The 14,459-nt window shown below is 42.9% G+C and overlaps 3 protein-coding genes across 4 annotated transcripts in view; 1 reads left to right on the top strand and 2 right to left on the bottom strand.

Moving 5' to 3' along the window:
• rheb (Ras homolog, mTORC1 binding) overlaps positions 1–7,791 on the top strand; it is a 9,388-nt gene extending 1,597 nt beyond the window's left edge. Inside the window, exons 3-8 of the mRNA XM_080010710.1 lie at positions 2,554–2,621; positions 3,315–3,397; positions 3,509–3,565; positions 3,678–3,725; positions 4,962–5,043; positions 6,953–7,791. Coding sequence (XP_079866836.1) covers positions 2,554–2,621; positions 3,315–3,397; positions 3,509–3,565; positions 3,678–3,725; positions 4,962–5,043; positions 6,953–7,045 — 431 coding nt within the window. The 3' untranslated portion in view covers positions 7,046–7,791. The remainder of the gene's footprint in view (positions 1–2,553; positions 2,622–3,314; positions 3,398–3,508; positions 3,566–3,677; positions 3,726–4,961; positions 5,044–6,952) is intronic.
• Positions 7,792–7,914: 123 nt separating this feature from the next.
• Positions 7,915–9,966, bottom strand: LOC307237813 (CD59 glycoprotein-like). 2 transcript variants are annotated; one of them, XM_080010582.1, is made up of 4 exons: positions 9,867–9,966; positions 9,251–9,321; positions 8,735–8,854; positions 7,915–8,232 (listed from the first exon to the last, which is right to left on the bottom strand). In XM_080010582.1, exons 2-4 carry the CDS (start codon positions 9,297–9,299, stop codon positions 8,126–8,128), a joined length of 276 nt encoding a protein of 91 aa, XP_079866708.1. In that variant the 5' UTR covers positions 9,300–9,321; positions 9,867–9,966; the 3' UTR covers positions 7,915–8,125. The 2 variants fall into 2 exon arrangements, with proteins under 2 accessions (XP_079866708.1, XP_079866707.1); XM_080010581.1 differs by having other exon boundaries at positions 9,251–9,529; positions 9,867–9,922.
• A 787-nt stretch (positions 9,967–10,753) lies between these two features.
• Positions 10,754–13,130, bottom strand: LOC307238066 (CD59B glycoprotein-like). The gene is made up of 4 exons (XM_080010913.1): positions 13,012–13,130; positions 12,294–12,364; positions 11,796–11,915; positions 10,754–11,210 (listed from the first exon to the last, which is right to left on the bottom strand). Exons 2-4 carry the CDS (start codon positions 12,340–12,342, stop codon positions 11,089–11,091), a joined length of 291 nt encoding a protein of 96 aa, XP_079867039.1. The 5' UTR covers positions 12,343–12,364; positions 13,012–13,130; the 3' UTR covers positions 10,754–11,088.
• Between the last annotated feature and the right edge of the window lie 1,329 nt (positions 13,131–14,459).

The following is a 14,459-nucleotide window of genomic DNA, read 5'->3' as shown; positions in this document are numbered from 1 at the left end:
TGTCAAAATGTTCATTTATGTAAACTCCAACACAAAGTTTACTTTAAATAAATATGTGTTCATTTAAATATGATATATATATATATATATATATATATATATATATATATATATATATATTTATAGTGCATAGTTCTCCCAGGTCAATTTTATTAAAATAAACAAATTTAGAAATAAAGCAAACACCTCTGGGGAGTTCCCACCAAGCCAAATAGAATTTTAGGCCTAACTTTTACAGGACAAAATGACAATAATTGTAATTCCTTGCTACAACTTGACTTTATGGGTGACTTTTTAATTACATAGTGGGTTTTACAGCAGAGTTTAATACGGCGACTGAGAAGCGTCCTCTCAACCTCCGCGCTGTGCAAACTGCTCCACTGAGTGACTGTGGGGGAGAATTTAATCATAGTTTTATAGTTTTAATAGACTGCATCACTCACCTGGACGCCCACGTCCACAGCAGCAGGTTTGACTCTCACAGCGTTTGGCGTCATCTTCCTTATTTGGAGTTCAGTTCATTTCACTGGTATCTTCTGTGGTCAGTGAGATTTCCTCATTTTTTTATTGCTCCGCTGATTTTTCCATTGACTTCAGCGAATTGAGTATCACGAATAAACACACTTCTGTTCTGACGAGAACTTAAAGCGTGAACACCAACAAAGGACTCTGTGGTTTTTTTTTTTTGAGCAACGGGGCAGGAGAAACGGTCATGTTAGTATTAAGAAACGCTCATAATGGTCCAAATCTGGCCAGCGATAGAGGCACCATATAAGTTCCAGGTTAGGCTGCATGTATTAAAATAAGGTACATATTACAGCAATGAAGAATTACGTCAGCTTCATTTCAAAGGAGGCGGTTTGATCCAGTTTTTACATGTTGAATTAACCCAGAAAACAAATCGGCCAAAACACATGGGTCAGATAATTGGGAAAAGGACAAATATCACATAATATCAATAACCCTTGTAATATGCTGGCCAGATTTAACCCTCATTTAGGTGTTTATCGTGACTAAAAAGCAGGTTAACATCCTCGTTTCAGCCTGAGGCCGGGTGACTTTGCCCAATTTGGGGTCATGAACTTCTATGCAGAATGTACAAAATATTGACGTCGGGAGGTTTTAGTTTATGTCTATGAGGACTTTGCACCCATTTTGATGCTTCGGCCACTTTTGACCACAAAGGAGATTCGGCCTTTATGAACTAGCGGCGGGTTTAAATAAGAGCTGTCTCTCTCTCTCTCTCTCTCTCTCTCTCTCTCACACACACACACAGCTCTCACCACTAACATGAAGACCACCCCCTTTTATCATCTTTAACTAAAGGTACTAAATATATTTCATCTGTAAAACGTACCACTGCCTCACGGACATGACCGATGACCGGTGCAGAGCAATTTGGTGGGAATAAATGATGTATCGATCGTCTGAGAGGGGCAACGCGCTGACATGAAAAGGTCCCGCTCACCGCCTACCCGCTCGGCCACCGTCGCAACGGGCAGAAGCTCCTCGGCCAGTGAAGCCCCCCGATCTCAGACGGCGATCGCGTCCGGAATGGAGGGCGACGTGGGACATACAGTAACTGGCAGCGCCACGCGTCGTCCTCCGGCGGCAAAGGAGGGAGGGAAGTGCACAGGTTGGAAGGGAGGTCGATGCCGACGGGACGGAGAGGCAGCGTGGTCCGGCCCTCATCCAATGCAAGGCAACCGCCACGCGTGTGAGATAATTAGAAAACCACCACGGCCAGTTTGATTAATAATTACCGCATATTATGTGGTTTGTGTTGAAAAACTAGTGTGACGTCAAGGGAAACCGTGTCCTATGTGGACAAAAAAAAATTGTGATATCCGATCAAGTTTGCAATGATAGTCGGCGACATGACGCTCATTTGAAATAATGACTTTTTGAGGAGGTTAAATATGCATGTCTCGTATTTTGAGGACTTTTATGGCGCCGGCCATTTCTGGCGTCGATTAAACATGAGCACATCGTACAAGGGATAATCTGTCGAGCCTTCTTATAGTCATAAGCGATAAGCATAATGAGCACTTCAAACCGCTTTCCTCTAAACGCCTCCAATAGATCAATTTGTGTTCGTAATGAACTACGGAGGTTGGGTTCTTTTTTTTTTTCTTTTTTTTTGTTGTTGTATTCCTTTCATTCACGGAAACAGATGGCACCTCGATTTCACCAAAACCCGTCCTGGGATTCGGTTGGAGCAAACTTGGCGATCCAATCAGTGAGACGTTTGCGCAGGTCTTCTCGTTTGCCTCTGGAGGGGGGGGGGGGCATCTTGTATTTTCTGCGTCTATAAATACCTCCTGGACGGTCGGGATGCGGGGAAGTGTCAGCGCAGCCGGCGCTCCCTCGCCCCGCTGTAGATAACGTGACCTCATCTCCAGGAAGGTATTGACGTTCCTGCACCCGACGAACTCGCCGACGGCGCGGGAATGAAAGCCGATCCGGACAAACGGGAGAGAGAGCGGTGCCGGGCCTCCCGCTGGTTCCGTCCGAGCTCTCCTAACGCCTCGTCTTGTCTTTTTTTCCCCGTAGCGTTCACCAAAATGATCACGATAAACGGCCAGGAGTACCATCTCCAGCTGGTAGATACAGCAGGCCAGGTAGGATCTTATTGTCCCCGTTAAAACCCCATTTGGACATTTGAATGGACGGTTGAATCATAGGAGTAATCACACTATTGTAAGATAGGATTTATTTTAAATATTATTTTATCTATGCTATCTATTTTATATATATTATCTTTTTTATTAATGTAATGTTTTTTTTATGTATTTTATCTACAGTATGTTAGATATTGTATTTATATTATCTATTTATGGATCATATCATGGATATTTATTTATTTCATTATTTATTTTAGTTATATATGTTTAAATTTAGTTATATAAAAGACCACATTTAACTATATCGCGACAATATCTGTTCTCATATCTCAACCAGGACGGTCATGGATATTTATTCGATTATTTACTTTAGCTATTTGAGATAACTTTATTTATTTATTTATTTATTTTTATTTTCTACCTTTTTATTTTGTAAATATTTTTTTCCAAACTACCATTAACAGAAAAAAATGTATTTCATATCTTGAGTTGTATATTTAATGATTTTGAATTGTTCCGCGTAGCCTCATTCATTTGATAAGTTTGAGTTTGGCTTTATAATAAGGTTCACATTGGCATCAGAGCCGTCTCGCGGTTTTTCCGTGGCGGCTGCCATCGCTCACATGTCGTCCCTCCAACCTCATTGACGGCCGACGTCGGCCGTTTCTTTCCCCCCTCCCCGTTTTCCAGGACGAGTATTCAATCTTTCCGCAGACGTACTCCATAGACATCAATGGTTACATCCTGGTCTACTCTGTCACGTCCAATAAGAGGTATTTCTCTCAAGTGCCTCTCATAAAACCACTAATGCCCCGCGGCTGGACCGTGTACAGTTCACGAAAGCGGGCTGACATTGTTTCTCTCCGCTCTGTTCTTCTTTCCAGTTTTGAAGTCGTACAAGTCATCCATGAAAAGCTGTTGGACATGGTGGGGAAGGTCCAGTAAGTGGCTCATTTGGGTTTCCTTCATTCATTTTTTTTATTTGCCGTACAGGGTTAAAGGAGAGGTACGCCGTGTTTTTTTTTTTAACTTTGTTTTCCCCTCCCCGTACAGAGTTCCAATTATGTTGGTTGGAAACAAGAACGACCTACATATGGAGCGGTACGTAGTCGTGCACATACACCGCCCTGCGGGATCCAAATGAGAGTAGAGCTCCCGGCGGGATGTAGATCGCAAACCAAGCGCCGCGGCGATACGGGCCAAATCTGATATCGCGATATTTTTGGACGAATGCCTCGATATCGAAAAAATGTGACCGCATTTGGCGGATGACTATCGGTTCTTTCAGAGGATATTTAGAGAAACAGTCAACGACAATCATTTTGACCGGCTGGTCAAATAACGCTCTACCAAGCTGAGAAAATGCTTTTATTTTGCTGTTAAATTCAGCCTAAGAGACAACGTTGAACTATATCGCGTTGTTGCGATAAAACCAAAATCCCATGTTGCGATAAAACCAAAATATCTGGTCTCACACCTCGATCGGAGCGGTCACAGTCATGAAAGGAGTTAGTTATTAGTTGATGATGAATTGAGATCCAAATTATTGCGATGAACGATTCAATTGCATGTATGAAATAATATAAAACTTGCAATAATACCGTACCATGCCTGTCCGCCACCAAAATTCAGATATTTCTGGACGGTTCATTCACCTCGACACAGCTGATTCACATTCTATCTGTTACAAACTCTTCTGACGTTGCCTTAAAATTCCCCTTTAAATTTAGAAGGAAACGTCTGATCGTGGAATCGGGCGATTTTCCACAGAAAGGTCGCGATCTACTCAAATAATTGCGGTCGGGCAATGACGTCGCAATTGTGGCTGCTCTCATCATGATATCTTTAAACGCGGCCCCGCCCGACTTTAAAAGTGTGTTACAGCAACAGAAGGGAGTCTGAATGTATATCATGTAAATGACAATACATATTAAAAAAAAACAAAAAACAACCTTATTTGTATAGCACCTTTCCTACACAACATGCAACTCAGAGTTTTTTACCGTAATAGACGGTAATCCAATAGTAACCAGTTTAAAAATGCATTCATTAAAAACTAAATATCATACTAATTTTCAGATTTGGGCTTCGTCCGTTTAGACCCTGAAGGATGACAGTCATTTATTTTTTCCAGTGGACTCAATATCTCAACGGGTTCAATTTCTTTCCACCCATATTGTGTCGAGCACACGGTCTTAACAGGATTCCCTGTACACGACGGACGTTTGAATCGGTCTCACCCCAAGGTAGTGAGTTAGATGAGGCGTCGCACTGCGGTGCCACTGGTGTTTAAATGTTGAGAGCGGACTGAGCAGCGTGACGTCCCTGCTCCTCCAGAGTGATCAGCTGTGAAGAAGGAAAAGCCTTAGCGGAGTCCTGGAACGCTGCCTTCATGGAGTCCTCCGCCAAGGAGAACCAGGTCTGTCTGTCTGTCTGTCTGTCTGTCTGTCTATCGATCCATCCTTCTATTGTCTATCATTCTATCAGTCTGTCTGTCTGTCTGTCTGTCTATCTATCCATCCTTCTACTGTCTATCTGTGTATCTATCCATCCTTCTACTGTCTATCTATCTATGTATCTATCTGTCTAACCTTCTATCTATCTATCTATCTATCTCTCAGCCCAACCTTCTATCTGTCTGTCTATCTATCTATCTATCTAGCTATCATCTATATATCTATCTGTCTAACCTTCTGTCTGTCTGTCTATCTATCTGTCTGTGTATCTATCTGTCCATCTATCCATCCTTCTACTGTCTGTCTGTATCTATCTATCTATCTATCTATCTATCCAACCTTCTATCTGCCTGTCTATCTATCTATCTATCTATCTGTCTATCTGTCTATCTATCTATCTATCTATCTATCTATCTATCTATCTATCTATCTATCTATCTATCTATCTATCTATCTATCTATCTATCTATCTATCTATCTATCATCTATATATCTAACCGTCTGTCTGTCTATCTATCTGTCCATCTATCAATCCTTCTACTGTCTGTCTGTGTCTGTCTATCTATCTCTATCTATCTATCTATCCATCCATCTATCATCTATATCCATCCATCCATCCTTCTATCTATCTATCTATCTATCTATCTGTCTATCTATCTATCTATCTATCTATCTAATCTTCTATCTATCATCTATATATCTTTCTATCTATCTAATCTTCTGTCTGTCTCTATCTATCTATCTATCTATCTATCCATCCATCTATCATCTATATCCATCCATCCATCCTTCTATCTATATCTATCTATCTATCTATCTATCTATCTATCTATCTATCTATCTATCTATCTATCTATCTATCTATCTATCTATCTCTCTATCTATCTACCTACCTATCTATCTATCTATCTATCTATCTATCTATCTATCTATCTATCTATCTATCTATCATCTATCTATCTATCTATCTATCTATCTATCTATCTATCTATCTAACTGTCTGTCTGTCTATCTATCTGTCCATCTATCCATCCTTCTACTGTCTGTCTGTCTGTCTATCTATCTATCTATCTATCTAATCTTCTGTCTGTCTATCTATCTATCTGTCTGTCTATCTATCTATCTATCTATCTATCATCTATATATCTACCTATCTAATCTTCTGTCTATCTATCTATCTATCTATCTATCTATCTATCTATCTATCTATCTATCTATCTATCTATCTATCTATCTATCTATCTATCTATCTATCTAACCGTCTATCTATCTATCTATCTATCTATCTATCTATCTAACCGTCTGTCTGTCTATCTGTCTGTCCATCTATCCATCCTTCTACTGTCTGTCTGTCTGTCTATCTATCTATCTATCTATCTAATCTTCTGTCTGTCTATCTATCTATCTATCTATCTATCTGACTATCTATCTGTCTATCTATCTATCTATCTATCTATCTATCTATCTATATATCTATCTATCTAATCTTCTGTCTATCTATCTATCCATCCATCTCTGTCTGTCTCTATCTGTCTGTCAATCTATCATCTATATCCATCCATCCTTCTACTTGTCTGTCTATCATCTATCTATCCATCCATCCATCCATCCATCCATCCTTCTATTTATCTATCTATCTATCTATCTATCTATCTATCTATCTATCTATCTATCTATCTATCTATCTATCTATCTTTCCATCCATCCATCCATCCATCCATCCATCCATCCATCCATCTATCTGAAGTTTAACTATTAAATCATTTCGCTGGGGACCCCCCTGGAACCCCATGATAGACCCCCCCCCCCCCCCGGAGGGTCCCCGGGCCCCACGTTGGGAGCCTATTAACCCTGGGCATGCCTCGCTCGCAGACGGCCGTGGAGGTGTTCCGGAGGATGATCCTGGAGGCGGAGAAGATCGACGGCGGCGTGCAGCCGGGGAAGACGTCCTGCGCCATGATGTAGGAGCGGCCAATCGACACACAGGACACTGCACTGGGAAATCCCGTTACTTGAAGGCTCGCTGCCAGTCCTCCTGCACCTCAGCTGACTCCCCTCCCCCCTCCTCCCCCAGGCTCCTCAAGCATCAAGATACTCTCTGTTCACGGTTCTGAGTTTCCACCGTTATTTATCAGTATTTCCCATTTCCTTTTCCTTTTCCCGCCATCCTGGGGTTTTCTCCGTTGGTTTATTTGTTCGTTTTGTTTGTATGAAGACAACAAAAAAAAAAAAACGGATGAACGGTGATTCCTCGTTTCGTATACTCCGCATTTCCACCACTCGATGCAAAACACGGGAGTTGATATATATTTTTTTTCTTTCAGGGTTTGTTTTTTTTCGGCATGCTCTCGTATAGATGTAGAAGGAGACAGGTCGACGGGAAGCGGCTCGGGAACTTCAGTATGGCTGGGACATTTTTCTGTCAGTCACGTTTTTTGTTCGCGCACGCACACACACGCACCCACACACACACACACACACACACTATCACACACACACACACACACACACACAGCTCCTTTTTCTACTTCATCTCCATGCAGCACCTACTACTCTGTTTCTTGGGTTATGTTTTGTTTTTCATATAGCAGTTACCTGTCAGCCAAAACAACAACAACAACAAAACAAAAATCTGCATCCATTTTCTAACGTTGAAAATGTTGTACAAATGTTTTTGATTGTAATCATTAAAGTTAGAAGTGGTTATGTAACGTCGACTCGACTGTCATTCCTCCCGCAGTGGTTGTTGGTGATGAGGGCTGATTGATTGTGTTCGGGGGCACGCGGGGAAAACGACAGGGTTTTTATTTTTCTATAAGGGTACGACCACATGCAGAAGAGAGAAATTCCGTTTTTAAATTTTTTTTAATATAGCCTGTGTTTACTCAGGGCGGTACTCGTGGAGTCAAGTCACGGGTGGTGGAGAAACACCTACACACTGCGACACAAAGTGGAAATGCAATTGTACAACAGGAAGTATGAGCTCCCCTCCTCCTCCTCCTCCCCCTCCTCTGCTGACCGGTGCTGGAATCAAACCGCATGGATTTAGAACACGTTGCACAGGTCGTCCTGGCAGCAATGGGCGTCGATGAAGGAGTTCCCCTGGAGAATCTGGCAGTCGGCCATAGATATGCATCTTTGGAATTGGGAGTCTGACAGAGGAGAAGAAATAAGAACAGGGTGTTGTTATTTTTTCTCAGTGCAAATTGGTTTGGATCGATAGATACATACATACATACATACATACAAACATACATACATACATACATACATACATAGATACATAGATGGATAGATAGAGCATTCATCCCCGGAGAGAAATTGCGGTGTTACAGCCCACATTGAAGCAAATCGGCAATAAGAAAATAGACAACATACAGCAAACAATTAACCAATAACAATAACAATTGCCCTTTTGTTCAACTGAACATTCTTTGTTCTCGTTTTGTTGATTTTATCGCTGCTTTTCTCAATCCCTCGTGGATCGTGTCTTTCACCCATTGTAAGTATCCCGCCCATAGAGAGTCAATGAAGAATAATTACGCATCAAGAGATGTCATTTAAGTCACCAAACTACTCAAACAACTTGGGTTGCTGCTTTTGGACGCACATAACCCCACTTTGCCGTCTCTATTATAACGCAGGGAGACTCACGCGGCGGGCTGAGGAACTTGGCGGCGACACACGCGTCCCTCCTGGGTTCGCAGTCCTCCTCGCTGCGCCTGCACCCAGCTCCCCTGTTCGAGATGCAGCGGTGACACCTGAGCGCTTCACCTGAGGGTGTGACGTCACTGTTAAGTCATTGGTGACGCGTCTCTTCAGGGCCTGTCTTTAAAGTGGTAATCCCTCAGAATATTTGGTTGAAGAAAAAAAATCCCAAATGTGATCGTATTTCCATGAGACACAGTCATTACGTGTATTTGTACTCGGCATGTGCACCTCTGTGTGCTGCTTCCATTGGTTGGTGGCGGGGTCCGCCCTCGGATGACAAAATATCCCCGCCTCCTCAAGTGACCAGAATGTATATATTTTTAACTGATCGGTGACGAAAATAGAATAGAATACAAAATGGAGATGTGTGCATGGAGAGGAGGGCTCGTGGTGGATTGGGTGCGTCAGGGTAAACAGGGGCTGTTGACTTTGTGGAGTGTCGCACGCTCGCACACTCACCGGTCGCCAAAAACAGGGACAGAGCCAGGACCAGCAGCAATGACTTCATGGTTCTTCTCCGTGCGGGAGCCCTGCGGTCGGAGGAGATGTCGAGAGAACGGAACGTTTCTTTCTTGTTCCGCCACTGCCCCTAATGCAACACCCTGCTGCTTAACTCCGCCTTACACCGCCGGACCACCTCTATAAAGGGTGCAATACAGGCCGGTGTCCCCCAAATCTGTTTGTTACGTCACATATTTTCTTGTTCCGCCAGTTTATGAAAGCCCTCATGAAAATGCTCTGAAAAGATATAATAATTATAAGAGAGGTTTATGGGATATCACGGCTTATCCGCTTTATAAGGTCAACGGCATTTTCACAGTACAAGTACACAGACACAAAAAAAATATATTAAATTTAACTGAAAATATATTATTTTCAAAAGTATTTCAAATGTGGTATTATATTACACATTTAGTTCAAAACATAATTCTAATATGTTTTATAATATGATAATATAAATATAACCATAATCTATATATGTTAAAAAAAAGCAAAAAATCTAAATCAAATTAAGCCAAAATCCAAAACGTATAATACCACCGTCCCGGAGAGGCTCCAGGTCAGGTGTACGTACCTCTGTGCTGGTGCAGCGACAGTGTCGTGTAATCATGGGCCCGTCCTCCTTTTTTATACCCGCTTCTCCCACTGACACCCCAGCCTTCCAGTAAGAGGTCTCCCTGATCACAGTCAATATGTACCCGCACCGAGCCAAGGACGAGCCAGGCCCCCGGGCGGGGTTCCAACTGCCCCCGCTGCTGCATTGTGCAAACAGGTGTTTGCAGGTGACTGTAAATATCAATGCGAGCACTTGTCACCAGCTGAAATAAAAGATTTTCAAATGAAGGAATGTGCACAATAAGCCTTGCAAATAGAGACTTTCAGCCGAAGGTGTGTTTGCTTTATGGAGTCCTCCGCCAAGGAGAACCAGGTCTGTCTATCTATCTATCTATCTATCTATCTATCTATCTATCTATCTATCTATCTATCTATCTATCTATCTATCCATCTATCTATCTATCTATCTATCTATCCATCTATCTACCTATCCATCTATCTGTCTGTCTGTCGGTAGTCACGTTATTTGTTCCTCGACTACACACACACACACACACACACACCACACACACACACACACACACACACACACACACACACACACACACACACACACACACACACACACACACACTCCTTTTTCTACTTCATCTCCATGCAGCACCTACTACTCTGTTTCTTGGGTTATGTTTTGTTTTTCATATAGCAGTTACCTGTCAGCCAAAACAACAACAACAACAAAACAAAAATCTGCATCCATTTTCTAACGTTGAAAATGTTGTACAAATGTTTTTGATTGTAATCATTAAAGTTAGAAGTGGTTATGTAACGTTGACTCGACTGTGTCATTCCTCCTGCAGTAGTTGTCGGTGATGAGGGCTGATTGATTGTGTTCGGGGGCAGGCGGAGAAAACGACAGGGTTTTTATTTTTCTATAAGGGTACGACCACGTGCAGAAGAGAGAAATTCCATTTTTTATTTTTATTTTTTAAAATATAGCCTGTGTTTATTCAGGGAAGGCTTTTTTTTTTTTTTTTTTTGCGGACACGGTCACATTCCTAGTTATACAGTGCGTGTCTCACAGCAGGGCACCTCAGGGCGGTACTCGTGGAGTCAAGTCACGGGTGGTGGAGAAACACCTACACACTGCGACACAAAGTGGAAAAGCAAATGTACGACAGGAAGTATGAGCTCCCCTCCTCCTCCTCCTCCCCCCCGTCCTCTGCTGACCGATGCTGGAATCACACCGCATGGAGCTGGTACACGTTGCACAGGTCTTCCTGGCAGCACTGGGCGTCGATCAAGGAGCTTATCTGGAGAATCTTGCAGTCGGCCATAGATATGCATCTCTGGAATTGGGAGCCTGGCAGAGGAGAAGAAATAAGAACAGGGTGTTGTTATTTTTTCTCAGTGGAAAATGGTTTGGATAGATAGATACATACATACATACATACATAGATAGATAGATAGATAGATAGATAGATAGATAGATAGACAGACAGTAGAAGGATTGATAAATAGACAGACAGACAGACAGACAGACAGACAGACAGATAGAAAGAAGGTTGGATAGATAAATAGATAGATGGATAGAGCTTTCATCCCTGGAGAGAAATTGCGGTGTTACAGCCCACATTGAAGCAAATCGGCAATAATAAAATAGACAACATACAGCAAACAATTAACCAATAACAATAACAATTGCCCGTTTGTTCAACTGAACATTTCTTGTTCTCGTTTTGTTGATTTGATCACTGCTTTTCTCGATCCCTCGTGGATCGTGTCTTTCACCCATTGTAAGTATCCCGCCCATAGAGAGTCAATGAAGAATAATTACGCATCAAGAGATGTCATTTAAGTCACCAAACTACTCAAACAACTTGGGTTGCTGCTTTTGGACGCACATAACCCCACTTTGCCGTCTCTATTATAACGCAGGGAGACTCACGCGGCGGGCTGAGGAACTTGGCGGCGACACACGCGTCCCTCCTGGGTTCGCAGTCCTCCTCGCTGCGCCTGCACCCAGCTCCCCTGTTCGAGATGCAGCGGTGACACCTGAGCGCTTCACCTGAGGGTGTGACCTCACTGTTAAGTCATTGGTGACGCGTCTCTTCAGGGCCTGTCTTTAAAGTGGTAATCCCTCAGAATATTTGGTTGAAGAAAAAAAATCCCAAATGTGATCGTATTTCCATGAGACACAGTCATTACGTGTATTTGTACTCGGCATGTGCACCTCTGTGTGCTGCTTCCATTGGTTGGTGGCGGGGTCCGCCCCCGCCTCCTCAAGTGACCAGAATGTATATATTTTTAACTGATCGGTGACGAAAATAGAATAGAATACAAAATGGAGATGTGTGCACGGAGAGGACGGCTCGTGGTGGATCGGGTGCGTCAGAGTAAACGGGGGCTGTTGACTTTGTGGAGTGTCACACGCTCGCACACTCACCGGTCGCCAAAAACAGGGACAGAGCCAGGACCAGCAGCAATGACTTCATGGTTCTTCTCCGTGCGGGAGCCCTGCAGTCGGAGGAGATGTCGAGAGAACGGAACGTTTCTTTCTTGTTCCGCCACTGCCCCTAATGCAACACCCTGCTGCTTAACTCCGCCTTACACAGCCGGACCACCTCTATAAAGGGTGCAATACAGGCCGGTGTCCCCCAAATCTGTTTGTTACGTCACATATTTTCTTGTTCCGCCAGTTTATGAAAGCCCTCATGATTCAAGATTCAAGATTCAAGATTTTTATTTGTCACATACATATACATACTTCCATACATATATGCAGTGAAATGTAATAAAAAAAATGTAATGAAATGTAATGAAAATGCTCTGAAAAGATATAATAATTATAAGAGAGGTTTATGGGATATCACGGCTTATCCGCTTTATAAGGTCAACGGCATTTTCACAGTACAAGTACACAGACACAAAATAAAAAATATTAAATTTAACTGAAAATATATTATTTTCAAAAGTGTTTCAAATGTGGTATTATATTACACATTTAGTTCAAAACATAATTCTAATGTGTTTTATAATATGATAATATAAATATAACCATAATTTTTACATGTTAAAAAGCAAAAAATCGAAATCAAATCAAGGCAAAATCCAAAACATATAATACCACCGTCCCGGAGAGGCTCCAAGTCAGGTGTACGTACCTCTGTGCTGGTGCAGCGACAGTGTCGTGTAATCATGGGCCCGTCCTCCTTTTTTATACCTGCTTCTCCCACTGACACCCCAGCCTTCCAGTAAGAGGTCTCCCTGATCTCAGTCAATATGTACCCGCACCGAGCCAAGGACGAGCCGGGCCCCCGGGCGGGTTTCCAACTGCCCCCGCTGTTGCATTATGCAAACAGGTGTTTGCAGGTGACTGTAAATATCAATGCGAGCACTTGTCACCAGCTGAAATAAAAGATTTTCAAATGAAGGAATGAGCACAATAAGCCTTGCAAATAGAGACTTTCAGCCGAAGGTGTGTTTGCTTTAGGTCGGACGGAGCCCGGATTGAAAAAGGTCTGATATCTCTGGCACAGTGCTCTTTATAGAGGAACAACATCATTAGTCACCGCTTGAAAACTTGACCGAAAGGCTGGCGTCGGCAGGTTCAAATACGTTAGAATTTAAAGTCGGGGTGAGTGAAAGGTTCAAAAAAAGAAAAGGATAGCTATCTCAGTCTGTCATCGAGGCACAGAGCTCATACTGGAAAAATTGCAAAGGTGCAGAGTACAATCCAGTGGAATTCTGCTGAATTTCACGTTATTAAGAGTTTTCAGTTTCAAACTTCTTTGATTATTCTTTTTAAAAAAGGTTCCTGATTAAGAAACGGCCAAGCATTGATAGACTTTTTTTTTTCTTTTGCCAAAAAAATTTAAATAAAAAATAAATCAGAATGTGCATGTATTTTGATGCTTTCACCCTCGATCTTAATGAACGTGTTGCTGTTTTAGTCTTGTTGCAACACGCAAACCAGGTCTGCGGCAGGTACAATAGATCTGCGGTGCACTGCAGCATATGCTTGTCAGTGTAGAAGGACTTGCTCAAATCTTTAGAAAACACTACTTTACGTCCATGAATCCACTCAGGTGCTGCCCTAAACAGTCCAGCCGCCCTATGATCGGTGGCCTTTTTGGCACTGGCATTCTTGTGGGACACTTCTTCTTCTTTCGTATATCATCAGATGGCCAACTCAGTGTCATATAGCCACGCCCTCGTCTCCAGTCCTAGGTCAAAAAGGCCAGCTTCTGAGGGTGGGCTGTATAGGGGGCAGCTGGTGATTATGTGCTCGGCAGTCTGTTCAGGTTCGCCACACTCGCATGACGCACTGTCGGATAGGCCCCACTTCTTTAGAGAGGACTTGAAGCGCCCGACGCCAGTACGCAGGCGGTTCAGCGAGGTCCATAGGTGGCGTGGCATGTCTTCTCCTTTTACACCTCCTCCTGGGTCCCGGATGTATCGTTGGATGCGGGAGGGCGCAGCTGACTCCCACGATTGTCTCCAGGATGCTGCCAGCCAGGCGTCCTTGGACAAGTCGTCAGGGATCGACTGTAGCATCTCTTGTGCTGCCTTGTTGTAGGGATGGCGAGACTTGAGCCTGCATGGTGGTGCC

This window comes from Zeus faber (genome assembly GCF_960531495.2).
Source record: "Zeus faber genome assembly, chromosome: 12".
NCBI classification, from domain to species: domain Eukaryota; kingdom Metazoa; phylum Chordata; class Actinopteri; order Zeiformes; family Zeidae; genus Zeus; species Zeus faber.
Note: the sequence above shows the minus strand (reverse complement) of the source record. Positions and strands in the feature narration are given on the sequence as shown.